This window comes from Sceloporus undulatus, chromosome 5 (genome assembly GCF_019175285.1).
Source record: "Sceloporus undulatus isolate JIND9_A2432 ecotype Alabama chromosome 5, SceUnd_v1.1, whole genome shotgun sequence".
NCBI lineage: Eukaryota > Metazoa > Chordata > Lepidosauria > Squamata > Phrynosomatidae > Sceloporus > Sceloporus undulatus.
Window position 1 is genome coordinate 84,400,965 of NC_056526.1, and position 27,109 is coordinate 84,428,073.

Here is a 27,109-nt window from a genome sequence, read left to right on the forward strand (position 1 = left end):
CCTCAAAAGTGACCCGAATCAGCTTTATTTTGGCCTGTCTGTACGGGCCCATAGTCAGAATAAGAATTTTTATGTCCTATGCATAGGCCTCTGCACAAGTAATATGGTGTCATATTATTAAAGTATACATATACAGAAATCAGACATTTTTATCTACATTTTTGTATTCAGTTTCTCCCAAAATAGACATTTTTGTACAAAACTTTCTCTGATGTAAGCATTACATAGACACTTTCTCCCCAGAGAACAGCATTTCAAAATTCACATTGTCTTATTTCCTGCTTTCTTATTGCTTGTTACTTAGTTCATTTTTCTTAGAGTTGCCAGGGCTTGAACCTAGGACATTGTGCAGGTAAAAAAATGTGCTATACTACTGTCTTGCCACCCTGTTTCATTCACAGTGGTCATTGTCAACAATAGTATCTGGCTGGCTTGTTTGCAGAGGCGTTTGCCATTTGCAACATGTGCTAGCATCCTGTGCTATAAAATAATAGTTCTTTGGCCATCTAGGATTCAAAATATCCACTTTCATCAATGGAATCATCATTTTCTTCCTGGCAATATTGCATTATTTGGATATGATCTCCATTTTTGTGCTGAATTGTCTTATAGGTTATATTTTCCTATGAAAGTTAACTGTGTTTAAGGTCTTATATTTTGGAAACCACTAGGTGATCTTGGGCAAATCACATTCTCCCAGCCTCTGAGGAAGGCATTGGCAAACTCCCTCTAAACCAGTGTTTCTCAAATAGTGGGGCGGGCCCCCCAGGGGGGGGCGCGAGGCTCCGTAAAGGGGGGTGCGAGGCTCCGTAAAGGGGGGTGCGAGGCTCTGTTATGCAGAGGTGTACTTATAACAATTTTATAGAGAGATGTGACTATATTTGCAGACGGAGGTGGGGGGCGAAATGTTTTCTTCTTCCTAGGGGGGGCATGACAGAAAATAATTGAGAAGCACTGCTCTAAACCAATCTGGCCAAAAAAATCCCTGTGATAAGTTCACCTTAGCCATCAGTTAGAAATACCTTGAAGGCATGCAGCAACAAAACCTGGCTGTACATATAACAAGAACCTCAGTAAATTTGCTTTGTCTTTTTTTTTCCTGTTATCACAGGCTGGAAAGAGGCAATTGGTGAGCCTGGACCTGGACACTACCTGGGTAGATTTTGTTCAGTTTTACATTCAGATTGGCGGGGAGAGTCCTTCCTGCAACAAGCCAGACAGCAGAGAAGAAGGAATACTGTTACAGTACAGCAACAATGGAGGTATCAACTGGCATCTACTGGCAGAAATGTACTTCTCTGACTTCAGCAAGTCCAGGTAACATTTCAGACCATGGTGGGCCTTTTTTTTTAACCCTACTCCCATTGTTGTCATGAACTCCAGGGCTGAAACAGATAGACTGCAAGAAATAATGTAGAACTTTACCTTAATACAGTAGACTGTTCAATTCAAAACACTCTAAAATAGTGACTAGTCAGCCTTATTGCTCAAATGATCTATGAGGCTATACAGACTGACCAAAAGGGTTGGCATCAAGGTGGAGTGCGGGCGTGGTGATCACACGCCACATTCCCCGACTCCACCCCCAAGCCACCAAGAAGCCTCCAGGCTGACCAGATGGCAGGCGGATCCATGGCGTTTCTTCGGTGCAGCGTTAAATACAATAAAAACACTGCTTCAAAAGGAGGGGCTTTCTGCCACTTCTTTTGAACCAGCAAATGGCTGGATCTGGGCTGTGGCATGCGGTTCCTGTAGCCCCGATCTGGCGCTCTGGCAAACTGCTCTTTTGGGATTGTCTGTTTAGCCCCTATCTTTTCATCACTCACTTATAGTATTACACTTCCAGTAACATAATGACAGAGGAACTTGTCGTGAAATATGTATTGTGGAACTATATGCTCACCCAGAACATCCCTGTTATCATTTGTATTTTTCTTTGTGTGCATGTCCTTCTTAAAAATATTAAAAATCTAGATTTGTCTACCTTGAACTTCCTGCTGCTGCAAAGACTCCATGTACTAGATTCCGCTGGTGGCAGCCAGTGTTTTCAGGGGAAGGATACGACCAGTGGGCTATTGATGACATCATCATTCTGTCTGAAAAGCTGAAGCAGATCATACCTGTTGTTAATCCCACTTTGCCACAGGTAATATATGAATGCAAGTTCCTTGTTGAAATGGGAGCCCCTTTTAGCCAGATTTTAATTAGAATATCTGGAATAAAACTCCAGTTTCCAATGTGTTTATTTTAGTTCTGCAGAGGGAAGTAAGTATCCCACCTCATTCTTAAATCTGACTTTTTCCATGTAATTTTCATATATACTAGCAAGAAGGAAAGAAAATGGAAATCTGCTTTCATGTGCCAAGTGTTGTATAGGTTTGGAGAATGGACACATGATGGCTTTGACAAGGAGTAGTGAATTCCAAAAAAATGAGCTTTCTTTCGCTTTTGAAGCAATTACAAGCATGTCTCTCCTGAGAGAGGGCAATTCTCTATCTAATGCATACAATTGATATTTTGGGGGAATAATAAGAATGAGAAACATAGGGGCTTGACAGACCACCCCAAAGGGGCAGTCTGGAGCTGCCTGTTTTCCCTCCAGAGGGAGCCCGCAGCAATCAAACTGTTGGCACACACAGCCATCACTATCAGTGTGCCATTGGCACACTGTTGTGTGTCGATGATACAAGCGCGGCACCCTAATGTGTGGATGCTGCATTGTGCTTGCATCATCATGCTGGCCCCCGTGTGGATGGAGACGCACCATGATGGCGTCGCTGCCGCTGCGCACTAGGACTCAGGAGCATGTGGATACTGCACACTCCTGAGCCCTAATTTTGGCCCCAGGTCGGCACAAAGCGCCTGTTTGTACCGGGCCATAGTTATCCCATTACACAGCTGTGGCATGTACCTGTTGCAGTTTTGACAGGTGGTTTCTATTACAGTAGAGACTTAGATCTACTAAGATCTACTCAGGTCAGGTTTTTAGTTTGAGTTTTAAAATACCATACAAGGGTCTCCAAATAGACGCAGCACTTCAGATAGCTACTGGGGTGAATTTTACCACCACACTATCATTGGAAACACAAGCTGACAGTAAACTGCTGTGTCTGTCATTGTTATTTAATGAGTGTTGGTTCTTTTTTGTTTTCCAGCTGGTTTTGGTTTCATTGTGCTTATCCTTCACATCATGATTAAGTGCAAGCGCCATCACATATCACTTGAGATCATTTCATTTCATAAAATGGAAAAAGCCCCATTGACAAAATTTTCCATTCAGTTCAACCTTTCCACCTGAATCAGCTCACCATTCATCCAATGTATAGTAACTCATCACACAGAAATCAACATGAAAAGACTGTGAACCATCCCCAAATCTAATTGATTTTAGTAATTACCATGTAAAGGTGCATAGGATCACAGCATTAATCTGTTTAAATGCAAGCACTTTAGCTAACCAGATAGGAAAACCAGAGGGTAAAGTTCCATTTATGTCACTAGTTCTCAAATAGTGGAAGCTTCAGGGTGGTGCATATATATGTGCTGAGATAATATTGCACTTACTTAAATAATTCTGTTCTAATTTGAACCATATTATTTCCTTATAAAATGTTAATATGTGAATATACGTATATGAATATGTAAATGAAAATATGCACACTAAATTAACAGGATACTTTTATTCATATACTACATGGAGGCGGGGCATGATGTCTGCATGCAGATGTAAAGGGGGTCCCAAGGGTAAAATGTTTGAGTACCACAAACTTATATTAATAATAATTAACTATATTACTTCTGTTTTGTTTTCTATTTCCAGAACTTTTATGAGAAGCCAGCGTTTGATTACCCTATGAACCAGCTCAGCGTCTGGCTCATGTTGGCTAATGAAGGGATGCCCAAAAACGAAACTTTCTGTTCTGCCACACCATCAGCAATGGTATTTGGGAAATCAGATGGCGATCGCTTTGCAGTGACACGAGACTTAACGCTGAAACCTGGATATGTTCTTCAATTCAAGGTTTGAATTAAGAGGAAGCTAATTTCCCTAATCCTACCCACACAAGAAACTGGAGCAATTCAGGTTGTGATTGCAACACACTTATCTGATAACACTCTAAAATGGGACACTGCCTTTCTTTGGAAATCTGTAATACAACAAACCATTTTCCTTAGCCTCTTTTCCTACACTGTGCCCAAATATACTGGCAGGAGAACCAAGGAGGAGGTAAAATCCTGGTCTGTGAAAGATTCATTTAAGATACAAATAGAGTGAGTTCTGAAGTGAAATGAAAGGGCAACGGACACTGGTGTAAGAAGTAACTGTATTGGCCATCTCACACGCTCACCAAGATTCAAGTATTATTGGAAGAGCAAGGCAGTATAGTCAAGAGGGAATGGTTACCATATCATTCCTGTAATATAACACTCAACAGACAGTTTATTCGCTTTGTTGGCCTGCCTTTTTTTAAATCCTAATCAAAATTTTATTGAGTTTATAATGAAATCCCATTGTGAATTCTAGGGATTGACTGCAATAGAATTTTAATGAGCTAGCCACAAATACACAGTCTTTACATAATTGGTGAATACAGGCATTGAATAATTTACAAACAGAATTATTACAGATATATTTTTGCAGGCAGTTTTTCAACTATTTTTCTCACCATGCTATAAACAGGGAAAATGGGAATTTGTATAAGGATTTGTAAAATAATATCATTCTGTTTTGACTTTACCATGATGACATGGTAAAGAATTGCTATGTTTTATATTCCTTGTAGGTTTTTCCCAATATTGTCTTTTAAACAGATACTTTGAGCTTCCTTGCATGTACAATTTGCTTTTATGAATCTTCACAGTAATACTAGTACTTAATTTCAATAACAGTCAATTGAGGCATCCTTAGACCTTATGAGGCAACTGTTGAGTGCGAAAGATGGTGCTACAGTCTCAAGTATATCTCATCCCTGTCTGCTGAAGTGTCCAATGCAAGAGGCAATAGCAAAGCATGTGACAGTTTTCTTTTAACACTTCCCTTTGGAGCTGAGAGCATGATTTTATAATTGTTTAAGAGGGAGTCAATCAGTACTAAGGCAAGTGCTTTAGTACTTGTCCCTTATTTTCTTAATACAAAGTAATGATTATGGAGAGAACTCACAAAACCAGTAATGAAAATGTTTCAGAGGAAACCTACTATTTGTGTGGACTGTGAAATATATAATGACAGGAAACATTTGCAGTATGGATATCCAAAAAATTACTAATATTCATGTCCATTCATAAAATATGCAGAGGGAATTCTGAGATTATTTCTGCAGTGTGTTTGGGACCAAAGACAGCTTTGATTGTTCAGTAGGGAACTTAGTAGGTCATTCATCAAAGCAATCAAAACTGTCTTTGGTCCAAAACACACTGCAGAAATAATCCAGTTTGAGACTGCTTTAACTGCCCTGGATTCAATTCTAGGGAATTATGGAAACTGTAGTGTTGTGAGACATTTAGCCTTCTCTGTCAGAGAGCTCTGCTGCCAAAATAAACTGCAGTTCCCAGGATTCCCTAGCACTGAGCCAGAGCAGTTAAAGTGGTCTCAAACTGAATTATTTCTGCAGTGTGTTTTGGACCTTTGTCCCATAGCCAGGCCTGAAGCCAGATTGAAACAGATCTAGATAATCTGTTTTATCCAGGAATCCTTGAACCTGAGAGGCCACTATACTCTTTAGAACCTTGCCCAAGAAAGGGATATATAGAAAACATATAGAATACTTGAGCTTACCACTTGAAACTGTGATGGTCTTGTATGAACAAGTATGCAACTATAGGAAAGAGGACATAATAGCTTAGGCTTCTCCATTAGGTAGTGGTACTTTTTTATTTGCTAGGATTTTTTTTTAAAAAAAAGAATTGTTACAATGAAAGAACATTCAGTCATATTAGTGTCCATCTGTATGTAGTCTTGTGTGGTACCATCCAGACACAAGTTTACCACCTGATTGAGAACTGAACCTAAAGAGCAGTGAGGCCCCCAGAAGTGTAAGGAAGGTGCAAAGTACATTGAAAAACAATGTCTTGTATAACAAAGAAGGCTTCACTCAGATCTATATTTCTTTCTTTGCTTGACAGGTTACTCATGCATTTGCATTGAATTTCCACAAGGTTAATAGCCAGTTAAATCAAATTTTAGATATTTCCTGACATAGCTGAAGCTTGACTAATAAATATTGCTCAGTTCAGTTGATGGCCCTCATTTAACTTTACTAAAAAGCATGGTGATTATTAAGCCCCATTTGAAATATTGGGTTACACAGATAACAAAGGGTGATGATATAAAAGCCTTGAACCTGGAAATTTAACCAGGGGGTTGGAAGGGAGTTCCTGTGACCAAATCTGATGTCCGTTTTAATGTGCCAAAAACTGCAGGAAAAAGTGTACTTGTTTCCCTCTTCCTTAAAGTGTAGGGACAATAACTCCCTGGTAAGAATGCTGTAGAAACTTGAACAGAATCTACCTCATATTAAATTTCCAATTTTTCACCAAACAGAGGTTAGCCAGAGGAGCACCTTTGGAATTTGCAAGCAGGCAAGCAGAATTGCCAGAATTTGAAAAGTATACATACAATCTTCTGCAAAATGTTATGTCAGTGCTTTTGCAAAATGCTGCAGTACTTTTGAAATTTTACATAACTTGATTGAGAAGGCAGGGAGGGGATTCCTTAGCCAGCTGAGTGAGTTAGAAAAATCCTCCATCCATCTCACTGCTTTTCAGTGAGTTAACTTATCCTTCCCTGTCCTCTTCTCCCTTTCGCTTTCCCAGTGGGACCTCTCTCCTGGCCAAACCTGAGGCACATGCATACATACACAACACATACTGATTCAGAACAGAACATTATGCCGTACCAGAAGTGAATTGTTGTAATGGACTGGAGTTTTGCTAAGGTTAATCCAGTTTCTCAGCCAGCCATGTGACAGTACATCTCTTCATAAGCTACATTGCAAAAAAAATCACAGGGAACTGGCTATCCTCAACAAAATACATGGGGAAATACAATAAAGGCCAAATCTAAGCATTTATTCTGGCAATGAAGCTTTATCATCATTTTTTCTCCCACATGTACACACTCAAAGGACTATAATCTCTTTTTTGGTTGTATCTACACTGCACTATTATCACAATTTGATACCACTTTAACTGCCATTGCTCTGCCCTATGGAATTCTGGGATCTGTAGTTTAGTGATGAGCTTAGAATTCTCTGGTGAGTTCTCTGGCAGAGAGTTCTAAGTACCCCATAAACTGTAAATCCCATGGCTCTATGGCCATGAAAGTGGTATCAAAGTGCTATAATTATCTAGTGTACAGCATGCTGTACCCTTTGTTGTTCTATTGTTTTACCTGGCATTGAGATCTCCTCCTCTGCAATCAATTTCTCTACCAGAGTTTCAGTGTATGGATACTTGACAGACAATAGATTCTTATTAAGGCTGTCATTAGATGTCTTCGTGAAATTTGCCTTGTAATTCTTCTATGTCGGTCTCACCTCAAAACAAATACCTTGAAGGTGCACCTTCCAAAGCTAAAGAATTACAAGGAATGTGCAATGTTGTATAATGTACTGAAAAATCTGTATTTGTGGGTGGAAAACAAAAGACTGTTCAGCAGATGGCAGAGCAGCTGAGAATATTCATCCAGCCAAGGTGATTTGTACATCAATACTGCCTGGAAATAGCCCCTACCTTTGTATGTGTTTACTAAAGTCACATGAATTGTTATGTTGTTTTGAGCTACAACCTTGTGCACCTGGGAGCAAACTTTATAGTTCACAGTAGAATTTACCTCTGGGAGAGCATGTATAAGATAGCACTGTCAATGGTAGACTGTTTTAGCTTTTAAAATATTTTGTATAAGCTTCTTGTGTGATGTGTGGTGGAAATCTGGCATATATATTTTAGTAATATATATTATGACATGATATGATATAATACAGTGCAATAGGTTCCATGCACCCTTATTCTGGATATTCTTCTTAACTGTTATTCAGTATAATGTTCTCCAGATTTTGACTGGAGAGAATGAATGGAGGCATTTTATGCACACAAATGTAATTTGCATGAGATATCGATTGCATTAAGATGGTTACTCGTTTGTTTCCATAAAAGATACTTATAAAAATGTTACAATTTGCATTAGCAGTTTTGGATTTAGGATGAAATGTGTCTACAATTGTTATTTCAGAATAAAATGTGTACAAAACAGAAAAGTTTCAACCATTAAACATGTCATAAAAATAATGGTAATTGATGTGGAAGTGGGGTGAAATGGACTTATGAATGGACACATGCAGATCATGCAGGAACTAGTGTGATCTGTCCATTTTCAGACATGAGCTGTAAATAAATAAGTAAAGACATCTCACTTGTGACCTTTATACCCTCCTCTGTGTTTTTTTTTAATTTTAATTTCATTTATTTTGCAGCTGAACATAGGTTGTACAGATCAGTTCACTGGTTCTGCCCCCGTGCTCCTTCAGTATTCCCACGATGCTGGCCTGTTCTGGTCATTAGTGAAGGAGGGCTGTTACCCAGCATCCCCTGGGGTCAAAGGATGTGAAGGAAGGTCCCGAGAACTGACTGAGCCAACTGTATATTACACAGGAGATTTTGAGGACTGGACAAGAATTACCATTATCATCCCAAGATCTCTTGCAGCCAGGTACCCTTGCACTTTTTGGACATTATTCTAGTTTTATATTTTATGCTACAACAATCTAAGAACTACCTTGGTTTTTGGCTTGCAAGTTTTTACACCATTGTTGAAGAAATCTCAGAAAACCTATTTAGAATATTTGTAACAAAGCAAAGTGCAGGGTTTCATTTTAAAAACTTAACTTAGGGATATATAAGCTGCAGTTGTTGTTGTTATTTTTAAAGCATACTGTGGCAAACACTATAGTGGTGTTAATATGGTCTTTTCCTTTAGGCTGACCAACTAGGTCAGAAAAGTTGGCAGAAGAGTACTGAGTCCTGTGAATAAAATAAGACATATCAATGGGATTAAATTCATAAACAGTTGATCCTGGGTTAAAAAGAAGAAAGAGAAGGGCAACTAAGTTACTGTGTATTATGCTGCATGGTTGTTTGCTGGTGTAGAGTGCTAGGATGACTCCTCTATGGAAAACACACAGAATCTAGCAGAGCACAGTCAAGCCCCACTCCTAGCTGCTAACAGAAATAGAAACACTATGAATAGTAAATCCCAGCTCTGCTCAGAATCTCTCTCCAGAGTAGGTAAAAAATTTAATGCTTACTTCTATATAAATTGTATCTAAGCTATGCACAATCTCTATATTTGGTTACAAAGGAGTCTAGTTGTGAAAACCACTTTTCCCCTCATAATCTCAAACCAGCTCAACACAATAGCCAGTAACATTCAATTTGCACACAAAAATGGCAGACAGTGTATTAGGCAGTCATTATAACCACCTCAGTGGTGTCACTAGGAGGCTGCAGGCCATACTGGGTGACACCCAAGAAAAGGGGTAACACCTGGTCAGGCCATCCTGCTGCTGCCCCTCTCCCAGCTTCACTGCAGCGTCAAAGGAGAGGCTCGAGAGCACCTCTCCCAACTTTACTGCTGCAGCGGAGGCCTCATCACAAGAAGACATCTGCTGCCACACTAAGGGAAAGAGCAGAGCACCTCTCTCACATCTCTGCTGCAGTGGCAGAGGCCTCATCACTAGGAGACCTCCACCACCACAGCAAAGGAGAGTGCAGAACATGCCCTTTTGGCTGCCACAGCCTCTACACACAGACACACACACACACACAGGGAGACACCAGGGGTGGGGACACCATTGAACCACCTGCTTGTGACCTCATAACATTTGTCCTTTTTTGTACTGTGGAGATACTGCACAAGAGAATCTGCTCATCATAAAGAGGCAGTGCAGAGATGTTCTGCTGCCCCAATTGGTCCAATTTAGTTGAGCGTTGTGAAGATGAATAGAAGCAAACCTCTGGGTTGTGCACTCCCTTCTCTGTTGTTCTGTTTTGAGTAGTCAGGAATCTGTTAGAAACTGGCCCAAAGGAGGATTTACCCATCACTTCATAGATAAAATCACTCAGATTCACTAGAGTTGATACAGGTCCAGTGGATGTAGACTTAGATCCTGGTTGTCCAATGTTTATGTTTGAAAACACTGTAATTAAAAATACTACAGCACATTCTTTAAACCCCTTTATTTAAAAACATCCAGCTCTCAAAAGCCTACCAGAATAGAAAACTCTTTGCCTGCTGACAGAAGGTCAGCAAGTAAAAGGGTGTTTTAACCTTGTTAGGAACGAAGTTCCAGGGTCTAGCTAGGAATTTATCCCAGAGCACAAACATACACTGTACATGCTAATATAATGAGTTTTTATTTTCATCTTTAGCAGCATGGCCAAGCTATTTTGTTATCTTGTGTACATGTTTTCAGACTGCCTCCTTCTGTTATCCCCTTTACAAACATTTACAGTGCATGGCATGCTGTGTAGCAGGAGGAGCTGGTGTCCTCATGGTGAGAATGAATCAGATAATCACTGTGTACTGTAGTTTAAGTATTTTTCCCTTAATTAACCAACAAATGCAAGTGCCAAGTCACACAAATCTGACACTAACGAGTTTGTTTTGTCCAACACAAACAGCACCAAATCAATAGAGGCTGCCTGTTTAGCATTATGTTCTGCAGTATAATCGGGAATAGGGAGCAAAACTGAAGCAACAACTCCAACCCCAAAGAAAGCTGATCAACATGATGATACTTAGTTGTCAGTACAGATGGGATCCTGTTGTGTGTCTCCCAGAGTGTCAACACCGTAATTATTGTACATATCTCTGACAAATTTATATCTTGATTTTAAACCTATGCGCTTTAGAATAAGATCTCCTAATGGTACTGGAATTAGTTCTAATGCATTTCAGGATTATTCCTTTATAATGCTAATAGCCTGCTTCCAAGCTGCTCAGACCAATATGGATAGATATTCAAGTTGGTTCTCTCCTATCGAGGTACAGGCCAGGTCCATCCACTTACTTTCAAGGATTATACTGTACATGGTATCTTTGACTATTCTCTAGGTCCTTTTAATTTTAGGACAGAAATACTCAGTTCAGGTGATATCCTCTGTTGGGAGGCTTGGTAGCAAGCAGAGAGGAAACCTGCAACTGAATGTCCTACTATTAAGCCTGAAACATGTGGTGAATCCCTGGTTTGTGTTTAGAGTGGTTGGAGATTACAGTGGTACCTCGGGATACGAATTACCCAGGTTACGAAATTTTCGGGATACGAAAAAATCCCATAGGGAATTATTGTTCCGGGTTACGAAAGTTTTTTCGGGTTACGAAAAAACTTCGGCGCTATTTTAAAGGGAACCGCGGCTTTTCCCCATTAGCGCCTATGGCATTTCGGCTTACGAAGGCTTTTCGGGTTACGAAAGCGGCCGCGGAACGAATTAAATTCGTAACCCGAGGCACCACTGTATCACACACCAAATCCATTCTGACATAGACACGGGTTGTAAACATCACTGACAGATTTTTTCACACTGCCATGTGCTGGGGCAGTAGACAGCCTATATCCTATCCAGACTTCTCCTGCAGCTTTTCAAGAATGGGATTTTCCTGTTCTTGAAAAGCTGCTGGAGAAGCCCAGGTTGTATACGGGCTGCCTACTGCCCAGGCATAGGGCAGTGGGATAAGATTCGTCAATGAAGGCTACAACCTGAATCTATTCCGGCATCTATTCAATAATCTCCTTAGCTATACAATTTGGGCCTACTAATGTTACTGTCTATGCATAAATCCCATATGCAGATTTTATATTAACAAGAAGACATCTTACATATCTGAAGGCAGAACAAGTTTGTCTGGGGTACAGTGAGCATGAGAATAAAATCTCACTCTACCTATCAAGAAGATTGTTTGAAATATCCTTGTTTCAATCAGCTTGCATGCCTGTGTTTAGGCTTGCTATACACTTGTAAAATGATTGTCCATCTTTTTAATTGTTTACAATAAATATGCACTTTATACTGATTGCACCTATTTATTGTACATACACAAACATATCTATGTGTACATTATGCGTCAACCTTGGGATACCACTATCTCACAGTCCAGTAGTAGTAGTGATAGCCTATACACTTTAAAAGAGTTTCACATCTTTTGAAGACAATATAACATTAATTCCTGATATTACAAAGCTGATGTCTGTGTGGCCATATGTATTTTTGAAAGTTTGTTCTAGCAATTTGATAATGCATCTGAGACTGCATGAAATACAGCATTATTAAAAAAGAAATCAGAAATGACATTCTGCCTCTGGTTTTTCTATCCCTGTAGTAAGACCAGGTTCCGCTGGATCCAAGAAAGCAGTTCACAGAAGAGTGTGCCCCCTTTTGGTTTGGATGGGGTGTACATTTCGGAGCCATGTACCAATTATTGCAATGGTCATGGAGACTGTATTTCTGGGGTCTGTTTTTGTGACTTGGGCTATACAGGTAAGACATTATGCAAGATAGCGGAATGAAATGTTTGCAAACAAAGTGGGTGGTGGGTGGAGAAATGAAAGGAGGATTAAATTTGTGTGGAATGTGTTTATCCCTGAGCGATCCCAGAAGAAATTAATTATGTGTGAATCATGAAATGTTGCTTGCTCATTTTTGCTACCCAGCGTTGTTTCAACAAATAATCTCCCACATTTTTCTTCCTCTTTTAAAGCCTCACATGGGACCTGTGTGTCTAATGTGCCAAATCACAGTGAAATGTTTGACAGGTTTGAGAGGAAGCTGAGCCCTCTCTGGTACAAGATAACTGGAGGACAAGTTGGAAATGGCTGTGGAATACTTAGTGATGGAAAATCCCTTTACTTCAATGGACCTGGCAAAAGGGAAGCAAGAACATTCCCTTTGGATACCACAAGCATCAGGTCAATTGTATATTTTGCTCTGCTTTTTGTTTTTTGGGGACTAAGAATATTTAGTCAGATATTTCTCAAAGGGATGAGAATTTTGATGACATGCTTTCCTCATGTTGACAGAAATTTGGTGTCATATTCAAACTAAACAGGCTGTTTTTAATCAATTAACATTGTATAATACAGTACTTTAAACAAATTGTGATTTTCTTGCGGAATTATAAAGAGTAGTCCTACGCTTTTCTGCTCAGAAGTTTCTCACTGGACTTATTGACTCTCTCCCACATAGGACCTAGACACATGAGCCCAAAGGCCCACGTTCCCCATTTGCTGTCATCGTCCTGTCCAGAAGACATTTTACCTAATATTTTGCCTAATAAATCAAACTCTCCTAAAAATGAATAGCTGAGCAGAGGTAGAGGTCCCTTTGAAAATGACTTCCAAATAAACTTCATCTGATAGGAGAACAGCATTTAATAATATCACCCTCCAAGCTTTATCTAAGATATAACTTTTCAATATTTTTTATTAACAGACTTGTTCAATTTTATGTACAAATTGGAAGCAAAACAATTGGTACAGGCTGTAACAAACCAAAAGCCCGGAATGAAGGTAAACTCACTTCTCTTTATTTCAACTTTTTCACATAATTAAAAATATCTTATTGATACAGTAAGTTTTTTATGAAGGGAGCAAAGATTGTTGTTGTTGTTTTAATTAAAAGTATAACAATTATTACCTCATTACTTCTTATTCTACCCAGGCAAAAAGGCTCATCATTATGGCTAGTGTGAATGGAGATTTATGGGAGGCCTGCTGTGCATTGCTTGAACACCTCAGTGAATCTCTAACAATGGCAGGTTCACCAAGTGTCAGGACAACATTGTAGTTAAATGTTTGTTAAAAGTGTATTGATTAGTCAGTCAATTATATCAAAGCAGTTAACATCAAACATGGTAAAATACAAAACAAAAATGTAATGACTGCAACATTTTATTCCATGAGAACATGGCCATTTGTAAGAAAGGAAGTAGAACATGCAATCGAACCCTGGGAAAAAGTCCAAACATCTGCAGTGAAGAATCCTTTACACATATTCACATACATCCACACAATCTGAAATCTGCATGACGGATGCTTATGATATAGGATGCCTTTTTCCATACAATTCTATTTGCAAATACATCCTTGTTGTGGACAACTGCACCAGTATTTATGGTCATCCATGGGCAGAGTTGGGTTAATTAGTGTGGTCAAATTCCCTTGCTCAGATGCTGATGGCACACCTGAACATTTTTATTTTTACTAGCTTGTATAAAACAGCAATCTATCCCAAAATAACAGGAGAAACTATAGATAATAGACAGAAACAATAGGCATGATCTCAGCTATGAAGATAAGATTAAGATGAATTCTTCCCCATATTGAGAGAAATTTGTGGATGTCATATTGGAATAAATAAATAAATTCAACTGTAGGAGTCACAGTAGGTAGTCACTGTATTTACACTGATTGTAGTTCTTGATTTCTTCCATGTAGTTCAGTAATATCTTTTTCAGTAGTAGTATGTGAAAAGACTAGACAGAGATTTATTTCCTAAAAGTAACAGTCCATTACTTTAGATTCCCTTCATAAAAGCTGAAGCTGAAGAAAATATTATTTATACCCAAGTTAAGATATTTTTTAAAAAAAAAAAACCCTGATGACCTCCTTGTTTTTTACTGATTTCTTTTCTTTTTCTTGATACTCTCGTGTAACTAGGTGGGATATAACTATACTTTGAGAAATTAGAGAACCTAACATTGCCTAATATAAAACAACATAAAACTCATTTATTTGTTGTTTGCCTCAGGAAATTGATATTCCTGTAGCGAATTTCCCTTTGCCAGTTACATGATGGAGCAATTCCGGAGTAGAAGCAGCTAGCCAGGAAATGAATGAATCAAGTCCAGCATGTTATAAACTTTCATGCCAGTTTTTGACATTTCCTTGCCAGTTGTTGCTACTGAGCAGAAAGTCAATTTACATCAAAATTTGGCTAGAAAGTTGGGAATTCACAAAATTCCTAACCTATGAGCAACAGATCGGTATTCTGTAATATCCACTATAGGAATCAGTTGATATTATACAATTTTGTTGTGGGTAGCCTGAGATCTCTGCTGTCTTATACCTATAGCTCAGGTATGTGGCTTGATGCTCTGGCTCTCAAAAATCCCAAATGTAGTAATGCTGAGAGGGAGGACCCATACTGTTGCAATTTCTCCTGAATGGCCAACATGAAAAAAACCTAAAGAACATTAAGCTGAGAGGGTTAATATTTAGATTGACCTAAACTAATTACATAGAATCAGACATGTATTTCCAAAAGATAGCTTGAACCACTTCTACAGATGTGCTTTGTTTCTTTTTCATTTACAGGGCTTGTTGTTCAATATTCAACTGACAATGGAATACGCTGGCATCTGCTACGCGAACTGGACTTCATGTCTTTCATAGAACCCCAAATAGTGTCGATAGAACTGCCTCGTGAGGCCAAAACACCAGCTACTGCTTTCCGATGGTGGCAACCTCAACATGGTTTGTAAAATGAACATTACAATTTAACCTTTTACATTATAATTGAATGAGTAGTGTTTAAGACCTAGTAATGAATATGGACATTCGAATTCTGGCAAATGCTTATTTCATAAACATAGAAAAGATATACCCATAGTTTGTTCATATCAAAGTTCATTGTTTTCATTCTTTAGCCACACAAATTTAATTCCTTTTAGAGTATTCCTTATTGAATATTCTGAGTAATCCTTGCCTAAGAAGGCCCTATGAAATTCATAGGATTGCCATACGTTGACAAGCGACTTGAAGGCACATGCACAAATATTTTAATATAAATAACCCTAGACTTGTTAAGTTTTGGAAGTCAGTTAAACTGATTCCTGATGTAAAGTGTAAGGATTACTAACACATATCTGTTTGTTTGTAGGAAAGCATTCAGCACAGTGGGCTTTAGATGATGTCCTTGTAGGAATGAATGACAGCTCCCAGACTGGTTTTCAGGATAAATTTGATGGATCTGTGGATTTACAAGCGAGTTGGTACCGGATCCAAGGGGGTCAAGTAGACATTGATTGTCTGTCTATGGACACAGCCCTTATATTCAGTGAAAATACAGGTAAGGTTCACTTTTTAGTAAGTACAAACATATTGAAGCTTTTTGAAATTCTGTCAAAAGTTGCAATATATTATAAGGGTATGGGGAAAAGATTTGAAACATTTTTTCAAAAGTCAAAGAATAATGATCCCTTCCCTTCTGTGCTGTTTTAGGAAAACCTCGTTACGCTGAGACTTGGGATTTCCATGTGTCGGACTCCACCTTCATGCAGTTTGAGCTGAACATGGGCTGCAGCAAACCATTCAGTGATTCCCACGGGGTTCATTTTCAGTATTCTATAAACAACGGGAGAGACTGGCATTTGGTAACTGAGGAGTGTGTTCCTCCTAAGATAGGCTGCCAATATTATACTGAAAGTTCAGTTTACACTTCTGAAAGGTTCCAGAACTGGAAGAGAATTATACTGTACCTTCCACCTGCAACAATGTGAGAACCATTACCCTTTTTTTCCTTAATGTTTTGCTGTGAAAGAAACTACAGCATTTAACTGAATTTATGATCTAACCATAACAGAAACTGTGAATGAATGATTTGTAAGATGTTTTAAACCAGATATCTTTTTTAATGTTTTTTTTAATACAGTAGAGCCTCCGCATACGCGGTCTTTTTATAGGCGGCTTTGAGCATAGGCGCTCAAAGCTGCCAGCGCGCGTGGGGCGGAAGGGGCAGCGCATCCCATTCAATAGAATGGGCGCGTGCACCCGTTGCGCCTTGCGTGCCGCCTTGCGTGCCGCCGCACCGCTGCACACGAGCCCCATTGGAAACAATGGGGCTCGAGCATAGGCAGATTTTTTTATATGCGGAGGAATCCGCAACGGATCCCCCACATATAATAAGGTTCCACTGTACTTACAAAGAGCACCACCCTAGAGAAATGGCATTTTTCTCTCTATCACCAGTTTTAAGGATGTAAATTGTGGCCAAATCAAATTGTTCTCATTACTCATCTTCAAAGCTAAGGCATTCTCCCATGACAAAAAGGGTGGTGATAAACACTGATTTCCTGTTCTGAATTCCCTTCTTTCTTGCCCTAAGTGCTGTCTTCATGTCATGGATGCTCTCTCTCCCCGTTATTGATTGCCAGTGAGAGATGGAGATGACTAAACATATTCCACATCACTTTTCATAACCATTCATTACAGGTAAAAGCAGGGGAAAGAGAGGCTCAGTATGGAATCACTGTTTTGATAACAAACTCATTTTTGCTGTTACGTTTAGTTCTTCCCTCAAAACTATGCAGGATTTGCAATGATATCACTGGTGGTAGTTGCTCAGCAATAGTGTGTTGAAGAGCTGCAATTCTGAAACATAATTCTAATCAATAAAATTGGCAGTTATAAAGAGCCCATCACAGACAAATCACTTTTATGTACAAATGAGTCTCAAGGCCTGTTATATGCTAAATTGTAATGGAACAGGTTCTTGTAGTTCTCTGTAGTTGTTTTATTTGTACAGTGGAATCTTATTGAAGATATAGTGAGGAAGTAAATTAGCATAATTCCTGAAATATGATTCTTTCCCCAGCTGAACATTCAGCAATTTTAATAGTTCACAAAACTAACTATTGGATGTCAGTAGCCAAATATTGGAAAACAAAATAGATGCCTATAACATAATAGTAGGATGTTACATTGCATGGCTATTCCATGATGGCTTAACTAACACATAATGAATGTAGTCAGATGTCAAAATAGGTTTACATGCTTCACTCCTCTGGTGTAGCTGTGAGGAGGAGTTTGGAAGCTTTCACTTCCATTTTGGATTAACTGGAGCTTATCCCTGTCACCTGAACCCACAAACCTGGGTTAAATCTTAACTGAAAATCTCTGTCCACTTCTTCATGGGCACACCAAAAGAGGAGAGGGGGATGAGATAATGTTAGTGTTATATTCAAATGCAGTCAAATAACAAATAAAATCAAAACTGTTTAAAATGTATTATGTATTAGATCTAGAAAACACATGCTTCTAAAATAGTGCTATTTAGTTAATTTACTGTATTTTTTCAGAAATGTATTTGTGAATATCTGTTTTCATTTTTAACTTACATAATAATCAAATACACACACACACACACACACATATATATATATATATACTAGAAAATCCATAGGGCATAATCAAGTGTGGAAGTTCTCTGAAGGAAGCCTCTGAATGTTAAGCTCAGTGGTAGAAGGGCATAATGCAAGTTTGCATCTGCTTGTGGTCAATGGAAAATGGCTGTGTCAGTTTTCATTAACTTGGAATGAATTCAAGCAGTCAACTCATAAGGTGCCTACCATATGATAAATTTAGTACATGTCAATTCTTTCGCCATTCTGCATTGGCATGTATAATTGTAAGCATGTTTGAAAAGCTGTTGTGGAATAGTTAACATGTCCTGGAATTTTCAGAACACTCACTAGTGTTACATACAGCAAAATTTTACTGTGAAGTGATCCTTTTGCACAAGGGAGTGTTCCACAATATGAAGTGCAAGTGCTGAAGAAGAGTCTCAGACAACATGGCTTTTTCTTCCAATATAAATGTTAAAATTGGCATGACATATAAACAGAATTTGGAATACTATTGGATTATGTTTTAAATTTTTAACAAATCATTAATGATAGGACATATACTATTATCTGCATTGTGTAGACTCTTCCCCCATAAGTTTTCCATTACCTATATTTTATAAGACTGTCCTGAATTATTCCCTTTCTTGTGTGTGTTTACCAGGTCCCCCAGAACACGCTTCAGGTGGATCCAATATGAATATGCTTCTGGTGGGGATATATGGTCTATTGATAATGTAATCTTAGCCACTGGATGCCCTTGGATGTGTTCTGGCCATGGAATCTGTGATGCTGGCCGTTGTGTGTAAGAGAACAAGTACTTCATGGTTATTTGTTTAACTTTAAGTTGGGGGTGGAGATGGAACTATTTTCTGTAGCAATAAGCCTAAAGCACTGAGAGGTTTGGCTCGTTATTCATAGCCTGCATTCCTTATACATATTGTCCAACCATACCATACCTACAAGGAGTGGTTAATTGGATTAAAAACTAATGAAGAAGCAAATGTTTTTCATTACCTCTGCTCTTCTAACAAACAAGGAATTTAAAACCTATATCAAACACAGGCTTTGGACTCAGATTTGTTAGGGAAGTGGCAAACCAGGTGTAACAGGAAATCTAACTTTACTTTTTAGTTGGCATGGGAAGTAATTACAAATATTTATTTACTTATCATTAATTGCTTCTTACCGGGGGGGGGGGGGGGGGAAGCAAAATCAAGTTGCATTTCAGTTGCACTTTCCAAGGGATAATTTTACCTCTTTGTGGTATTTCTGTAATGTTTTAGTCACCATTATCATTTTGGAAATGTAGTCTGGCTAAATAGTGGAAGAAAAATACAGTGGGCCTTTGCTCCAGTTTGGTTCCAGGACCCCCTATGGATACCAAAACCCATGGATAAATACAATGGGTAGTAAGATGGCCTAATATAAAATGGCAAAATCAAGATTTGCTTTTTGGAATTTATATATTTAAAAAATATTTTCAAGCTGCAAATTCTTCAGTTCATGGATTAAGAATTCATGAACATGTAAGTTTGACTGTATCACATAGTTCAGGCAATGGTCTGTGCTGTGCTTGATTTTGCTACTTCATGCTAATATGCATGAGATACTGTCAATAAACAATAAGCTAGAATTCTTAGCAATTCTGGCTTGTTGTTATATCTGAATGTAGTCAATTTCATCAGTCAGTGGATTATACTCCCAACCACTCCTCACAATTTGTTATTAGGTGTGACAGAGGTTTTGGAGGCTCTTACTGTGTTCCTGCTGCTCCTCTCCCTTCTGTCCTGAAAGATGACTTCAATGGCAACCTGCATCCTGATCTTTGGCCGGAAGTGTATGGAGCCGAAAGAGGAAACCTAAATGGTGATACTATCAAATCTGGAACTACTCTCATCTTTAAAGGGGTTAGACATTGTTTATGTTCAAAGATTATTTAAACACAAGTTGCTGTTTCTTTAAAATAACAGTTTCTTCTGTGGCTGTTTCCAGATTCCTGAAATTTTATTTTCACCAGCCTTCTCTGTAACTATTTTGGCTGCTATTTATTTCTCCCTCATAATAATTTGTTTTTATCCTATTCATTTTCACCCAAGTAAATTAACATGTGCTTAATTGGGAACTATCACCTTCGTTTATATAGATGTGGGTGAGGGCAATTCATTTTAGCGCGTGCCTCATGTAAAATTCATTATATCACAGAGAACTCCCTCTGGATTTTAACACACAGGCACTTTCAAGCAATCCCAAAGGTGAAAACAGAGCTGCTACAATCCCCTCATGAGGGGTTTACTGCCTTAGTAAAGCATGTTTGAAGCTAGTCTTACTCCTTTCTGTAGCTTCCACTTAGACCTCTCATTAAATATAAACTTCCCCCCTGACTTTTCACATATTCCATGTTCTTAATTGGATTAACTTTCTTTCTTCCTTTCTTATTACATCTTCTCCCATAATGTTCACACCTTGCCTACCACCGCCATTCAGCCTTTATTCTTGTTTTTTTCTATTCCTTTGTGTACCCACTTCCTTTTATTGCACAGAAATAGCAGTGGGCAACTTGTGGTGCTCCAGCTATTATTGGAGTGAATCTCTCATCATTTCTCATCATTGTCTGCCCAGGTTAGGATTATGGAATTACAGCCCAACAATATCTTGAAAGCCACAAAATTGCTCATCCATGACATAGGATGTAGTTTCAGGGGATAAAATTGTTTTATTAGAAGTCTACACATTTAGAGGCATATGGCACTTTATAAATAAATAAATAAATTTAGAATCCATCCAGATCACAATTCCCCAAAACGTTTGGGGAATAAGACGAAACTGTAGCACAGCAGTCAATGAGATGTGTGGGCACAAATTTGTATGTGGGAACCTGATGAAGCTGGATCTCCCCACCATAGATTTCCATGCTCAAAGCCCTGGGCATAGATCATATGGTTTGTCCTAGCCAGATACCACGAAGGGATCGGAAGGTGACAAGGGATTCCTCCATGTGGCGCTGGTTAGCACTCTTTCCTGAGCAAGTCTTCTTTGGGCAAGAATTCACCTCCCATCTCCCCTCAAGCCAATCAGCAGTGATAGAGAAATGGGTGAATTCTTTCACTTTGTGGTGCCAATTGAAGAGAACCAATTGAAACCAAGTGCCCATACCCTGCCAGTTAGCAAGTACAGATCCAATTGTGTCATACAGTACAAGCAACATTCAACCAAACGAAATGACCAAGAGGCTTGACACCAGCACCACAGAACACCGTTGCATGGCATTTAGCCAATACCTTGAAGAGGACAAAATTTCTCCCATCATAAGGGCAGGAGAGTGGGCTTCTTGTTATATTACATACAAAACTGAAGATTCTGACCACCATAAATTGTTGTTGATTAGAAGAATGCATATCATAAATCAGTAGACTGGACAAAGACAGCTCATTTTAGGTGTTATGAAAAGGCAGCAAATTTTTAGTTATTTTGTTTATTGTTACTGAATTGTTACTGAATTTACTGAATTTAGCCTCATCCTTGAGTACTATTCAACATGACTGGGTGGGTGAATGTCCTTTGCTGTTCTGCCTTAGGTCATAAAATGTCTTGGGCCCGTCATAGCATTTCAACAAACCTTGTATTATTTATCTAGCACCGTAAAAACACATGGGGAGTCAACTGATTGGTAGATTGGTACAAAATCCGTAACTTGCAGGCTGCATTCAGCTTGGTGGATCACAGGTTGTGCAAAACTGATCTAGATTTACATGCATATGAAAATACAATAAATTCTATGCACATATTATTTTGTTAGATTAGCTTAATGATTTTAATATAAACGTACGTTCTTTGTAATTATTTGGCAAGACTGAATTACAGAAAACCTTGATCTGTTCTAGAGAATATAAGATCTCTTTTTTTATTATTCTGTTTCCAGGAAGGGCTGAGAATGCTTGTTTCAAGAGATTTGGATTGTACTCATACAATGTATATCCAGTTTTCTTTTAAATTTTTAGCCAAAGGTAAGTAATTTTTTTATTATTTCAGTATTAGTATTTATGGACTGCAGCTATAATAAATTAATATGTAGTAACTTGGAAAAAACATGGGAAGTCCAAACTGTTTTTAGTTCTGAGGCCAAACTAAGAACACCTTGAATCCATTGATAGCCAGAAAGATTCTAGCATGTGGGTTGGTTGGTTGGCTGGTTGGTTGGTTGGTTTCTTTCTTTCTTTCTGCCTTTCTTCCAAGACTGGGAGTCAGGGTAGCAAGTAGCTGATGTTTCTACAAGGCAGTTGAACACAGAATGGTTGGCTCTAGAAACCTCGCAACAAGACACTGAGAGTAAAAATGTCCTCCCTATACCATAGGGGTGGGCAAACAGCAACCCTCCAGATGTTGCTGGGCTCCAGCTTCCAGTATTCCTCACCACTGACTATGCCGGTTAAGCTGATGGGAACCGCACATGCCTCTAACACTGCTTAGTCTCCTGTGCTTTATTCTCTTGAATGGTAATTTATGATAATTTGCTAATTGCAGCCAAATCAATATACAATAAGTGAATTAGGAAATCATATGTCAAAAAGGGAAAGTGATTTCCCCATATGTATTACATTGGCTTTAAAGACCTCACAGAGCAAAGCACTGAGAAAAGAATGGGCTATAGATGCAGTTGGCCTGTGTCAGAAGAAATCTGCCACACATTCCAATGTACTAATACCGGTGGAGTATTTCTCTTTACTAAAAATGAATGGGATCTTGGCCATTATGTTTTTGGTAGGCTTTGTGGAATATCTCCCCACACCCACAATAAGGATTCCTATACCAGTCCTAGGTTTGCACACCTATCCATCATTTTCCATCTCCTTTCAAAAATAGAACCTTGTCACACAAGGCACTTACCACTGCCCAAACATTGCAGAAGCCCTGGAGGTGGGATTATCCGTCGTGCTTCTAAAACATAATTGAGGCTTCCTGCTTTCCTTGCATCAATGAAGTGTTCACAGAGAAGCCAAGAGAAGCCATTTTTTTAATAACAGGCTATCTCCTTATTAAAAAAATGGCTTCTCCTGGCTTCCCTGCAAACGCTTCATTGATGGAAGGAAAGCAGAAAGCCTCAATTATGTTTTAGAAGTGTGACGGATGATCCCACCTCCGGTGCTTCTGCAACGTTTGGGCAAGGTTTGGGCAGTGGTAAGTGCCTCATGTGATAAGGTCCATAGAACCTAAGAAATACCAGAAACTTTTTTAAAATTAAGCCCAAATCCTGGCTCCAGGATTTCCCTGATTTATTTTTTATTTATTGGATTTTTACCCTACCTCTCTCCCAAAATGGGATTCCAAGCGGCTGACACTGTATTGCCTCAAGTAGTATGTAGGAAAATTACAGAAACAAAGTCTGTTCAGGGCTTGGAAAACTACTTTTACGATGCAGTTTGTTGCCATTATTTGTTACGTTATGTGGGAAGTGACCCATTACTGTTAGTCACTGAAGTGTTGGGAAAGTGACTTGTAGTGTTGCTTCTTAAACTGCTAATTAGTTTCTGATCACTATTCCATTAATTTTTTGAGGGGGGAAATAGATAAAATAGCATAAATTGTTTAAAATTCCTTTCATAAAGTATCTAACAATGGCCTTAAAAAGCAAAAATGGTTAGGAACCATTACTTACTACACGAGTGGAGTATCTTCACTCTTACATGTTACATTATTTTTCAAATGTGACCAAATATGTTCATTCTCACTATTGTCATTCCCAAAGTAGATAGTTGGAGATAACTACACACTGTTAACACATTTCCACACTCTAGTTCTATGTTTACTTTTGGTTATGTCTCTTTTAAAAGTTTATATTGGGCAAATGAATAGGATGCTCATTAATGATAAGACTGTTAGTTCTTTGGAAATATACTTGTTTTGTGGTCTCATTTAAAATATTCAAACCTCTACAAGCTTAGTAAGTTTCTGTGCCTAATAGCTCATTCTCACAGTGACTTTTACTGTGCTGTTATGACATGTCCCCATTTGTTCTAGGTACCCCAGAGAGGTCGCATTCTGTTCTGCTCCAGTATTCTGTTAATGGGGGTATTACTTGGAATCTGATAGATGAGTTTTACTTCACTCAAACAACAGACGTTCTCTTCATTAATATCCCATTGCCATACACGGCACGAACAAATGCTACGCGGTTCAGGCTCTGGCAGCCATTTAACAATGGTATAGATGAATCATCCCAAACTATATTTGTTATTCACATAAAAAGAGTATTTGTTGATCATATTTTTGTCCTACCTTTCTCTCCTACAAGATGGAATTCAGGGTGCTAAGATTAATTAAATTTGTATTATTTTTAACATCATTTTTAACAGTTTGATTTATGTTTTGTTCCTGTGCCATATGTCTTTTCACATATGTCATAGTTTGCTGCTGCATATTACAACATTATATTTTATGTTATTTTTGATGTTTTTATATTTTGCAACCTCTCCCAGAAACTGTCTGAATAGTAGGGTTAAAACCCCTAATAATAAACAGACAAATCTCTCTTTCTCTCTCTCAATTCTTCTTTGGAAGATAATCTTTGGGGCAGGCAAGATTTGGTCGTTAGTTATGAGTTTGATGTCCTTGGACCTATATGGCCAAAAGTGTAAAAATATGTCCTCATGTTAGGCTGTAATGGTCAATATGTTTCATATTCTTTTTTTATAAAATTTATTCAAAATATATCATACAAAATCTTACAATCATAAGGCAATGGTATAAAGAATTTCAGATCATTGAAAATCCTTCCTTATTAAAATTAATAAGGTATTCCTTATTAAGGATTTACCCAATTCAAATGATTTAAAATAAATCTGACTATAGAGAACAGTGACTAGATGGAGGAGAAATTGATATAAAATTTGTATTAATATAATCTATAAGGAGAGATCATTTTATTAGCTACTTCTAATCGAGCAGCTGTCAACAAAAAGAGATAAACTTTCTATTTTTTAAGGATTTATTACTTCTTGTGTATATTGAAAATATCAAAAGGGCTGGGCAAAAGATTATATTTTGTTTTGTAATTGAAGCAGTTTGGTTGATGACATCATGCCAGAAGTGGTTAATTTTAAAACAGTTTAACCACATATGGATATAAGTCCCTAAGACTGGTCAACCTCTCCAACATAGGGGTGATATAGAATTTATCAGCTGTCATTTTCTAATAGGAATTAAATACCATTTATGTACTAGCTTTAGAAAGTTCTCTCTGGTTAAAGCTGATCTTGACTTCAATACACTAGATGACCAAATAGCATACCAATCTGAGTCCGAAACTGATATATTCAGTTCACTTTCCCACAGTATTTTAGTACATATGGTAGCCTGATAGGAGTTTGTCAAGATAAGATGTTATATGTTTCATATTCTTAACATATTTTTGAGTAACACTGATTATTCAGAATAGTGCTGCTTTCTTTCCCAGAAATTAAATCAGTAGTAATAAATAGACTTATTTTCCTAGGTAAGAAGGAAGAAATCTGGATTCTTGATGATTTTATTATTGATGGAAACAACCTTAAGAATCCTGTTATTCTTCTTGATACTTTTGACTTTGGTCCAAAGGAAGACAACTGGTTTTTCTATCCTGGTGGCAACATTGGACTTTATTGTCCATATTCCTCCAAAGGAGCACCGTATGTATTAAATATATATACCCAACTAAAGCTATTCCATTAAAAAGGTCACTTATTAGTAGATGGTAATAATTCAGTTATGAATTATCAGTTTTGTTTCTCTAATAGGGAGGAAGATTCTGCTATGGTATTTGTTTCAAATGAGGTTGGGGAACATTCCATTACAACAAGGGATCTGGATGTGAATGAGAACACCATAATCCAATTTGAGGTACTTATCATTGTATTCCTCTTCTTCTGATTATCAACTGTTAGCTTTTCTTAGCTTTGCTCTATTATTTCTCTGCCTGTCTTATATTTTTAAAGGAAGGAGAGACATTCTGTTAACATAAATTATTCCATATGGATTGCTAGAATTAGTTCAATTCATAAAGACGTAAGAAGACTATTAAATTCTTACGCTATGGAAGTGTTGTAGGGCAGTACAGCTTAAGCTAACTGATGGAGGGGTTCTTGAATGTGCCTGGGACTGACACTGTACAGTATTTTTGCCCATATACTACAGTTTTTTCTCTCCCCACCCCCCGAAAACATGCTGCAGACCAGCAGCCAATAGCTCACAGATTGTCAACTATCTGCAAAGCACTATTTTAAGTAGCACTGCTGTAGAGATAATAACTGTGTGAATTAAGACTTTAAAGTTAAAGTGTATACTCCCATTGTCTATACCCCCTTGATAGTCATAACATGTCCCTTTAAAATGTTATGACTTCCACGAATGTATAAATAATGGCATCCCTATGTTAACCTTTGTCCATCTGCTTTCTGCTTCCCTCTCTCTCTCTCTCTCTCTCTCTCTCTCTCTCTTACATATATACAAGCATCTGGCATCCTGTTGGTTAGTCCAAAGTAGATCCATTCAATCAATTATGGTGATTGGTGAGTCAATATGTAGCCAAATCCCAATGATTCAATGGGTATACTCTAGTCAGGACTACCAATAGGCCATTGTATGTCTATGGCCCAGTACATACCTCTTTGAAGGTCTGGGCTGGCAGCGCTGTTTTTTCCGCCAGAGGGAAGCTACAGCCATAAAACCGCATGGCTTCCCACTGGCGGAAAAAGAACCCACAAAAAGTGGGGGGTTTCTACGCCACAATGGCAGCATAACGGTGCACTCGTTACGCAAGTGCCACGCAGCGCCATGTGGGTGCCGTGTGGCGCATGCATAACAATGGCGGCACCCGTGTATACAGGGCGCTGCCATTTTGATGCCCTCGTCACGTGAGAGGGTTGTGGGGCATGTGGAAACGCCGCCCCAAGGCAACCTTAG

The 27,109-nt window shown here is 38.4% G+C and overlaps 1 protein-coding gene across 1 annotated transcript in view; it reads left to right on the plus strand.

Moving 5' to 3' along the window:
* Window positions 1–27,109, plus strand: part of RELN (reelin) — a 250,778-nt gene that overhangs the window by 162,051 nt on the left and 61,618 nt on the right. The window contains 16 exon segments of the mRNA XM_042467668.1: window positions 1,112–1,317; window positions 1,975–2,146; window positions 3,821–4,021; window positions 8,472–8,707; window positions 12,374–12,531; window positions 12,752–12,959; window positions 13,483–13,559; window positions 15,366–15,524; window positions 15,931–16,119; window positions 16,272–16,545; window positions 18,837–18,977; window positions 19,905–20,082; window positions 22,095–22,179; window positions 24,191–24,373; window positions 25,665–25,836; window positions 25,945–26,047. Of these exon segments, the coding sequence (XP_042323602.1) occupies window positions 1,112–1,317; window positions 1,975–2,146; window positions 3,821–4,021; window positions 8,472–8,707; window positions 12,374–12,531; window positions 12,752–12,959; window positions 13,483–13,559; window positions 15,366–15,524; window positions 15,931–16,119; window positions 16,272–16,545; window positions 18,837–18,977; window positions 19,905–20,082; window positions 22,095–22,179; window positions 24,191–24,373; window positions 25,665–25,836; window positions 25,945–26,047 (2,742 nt within the window).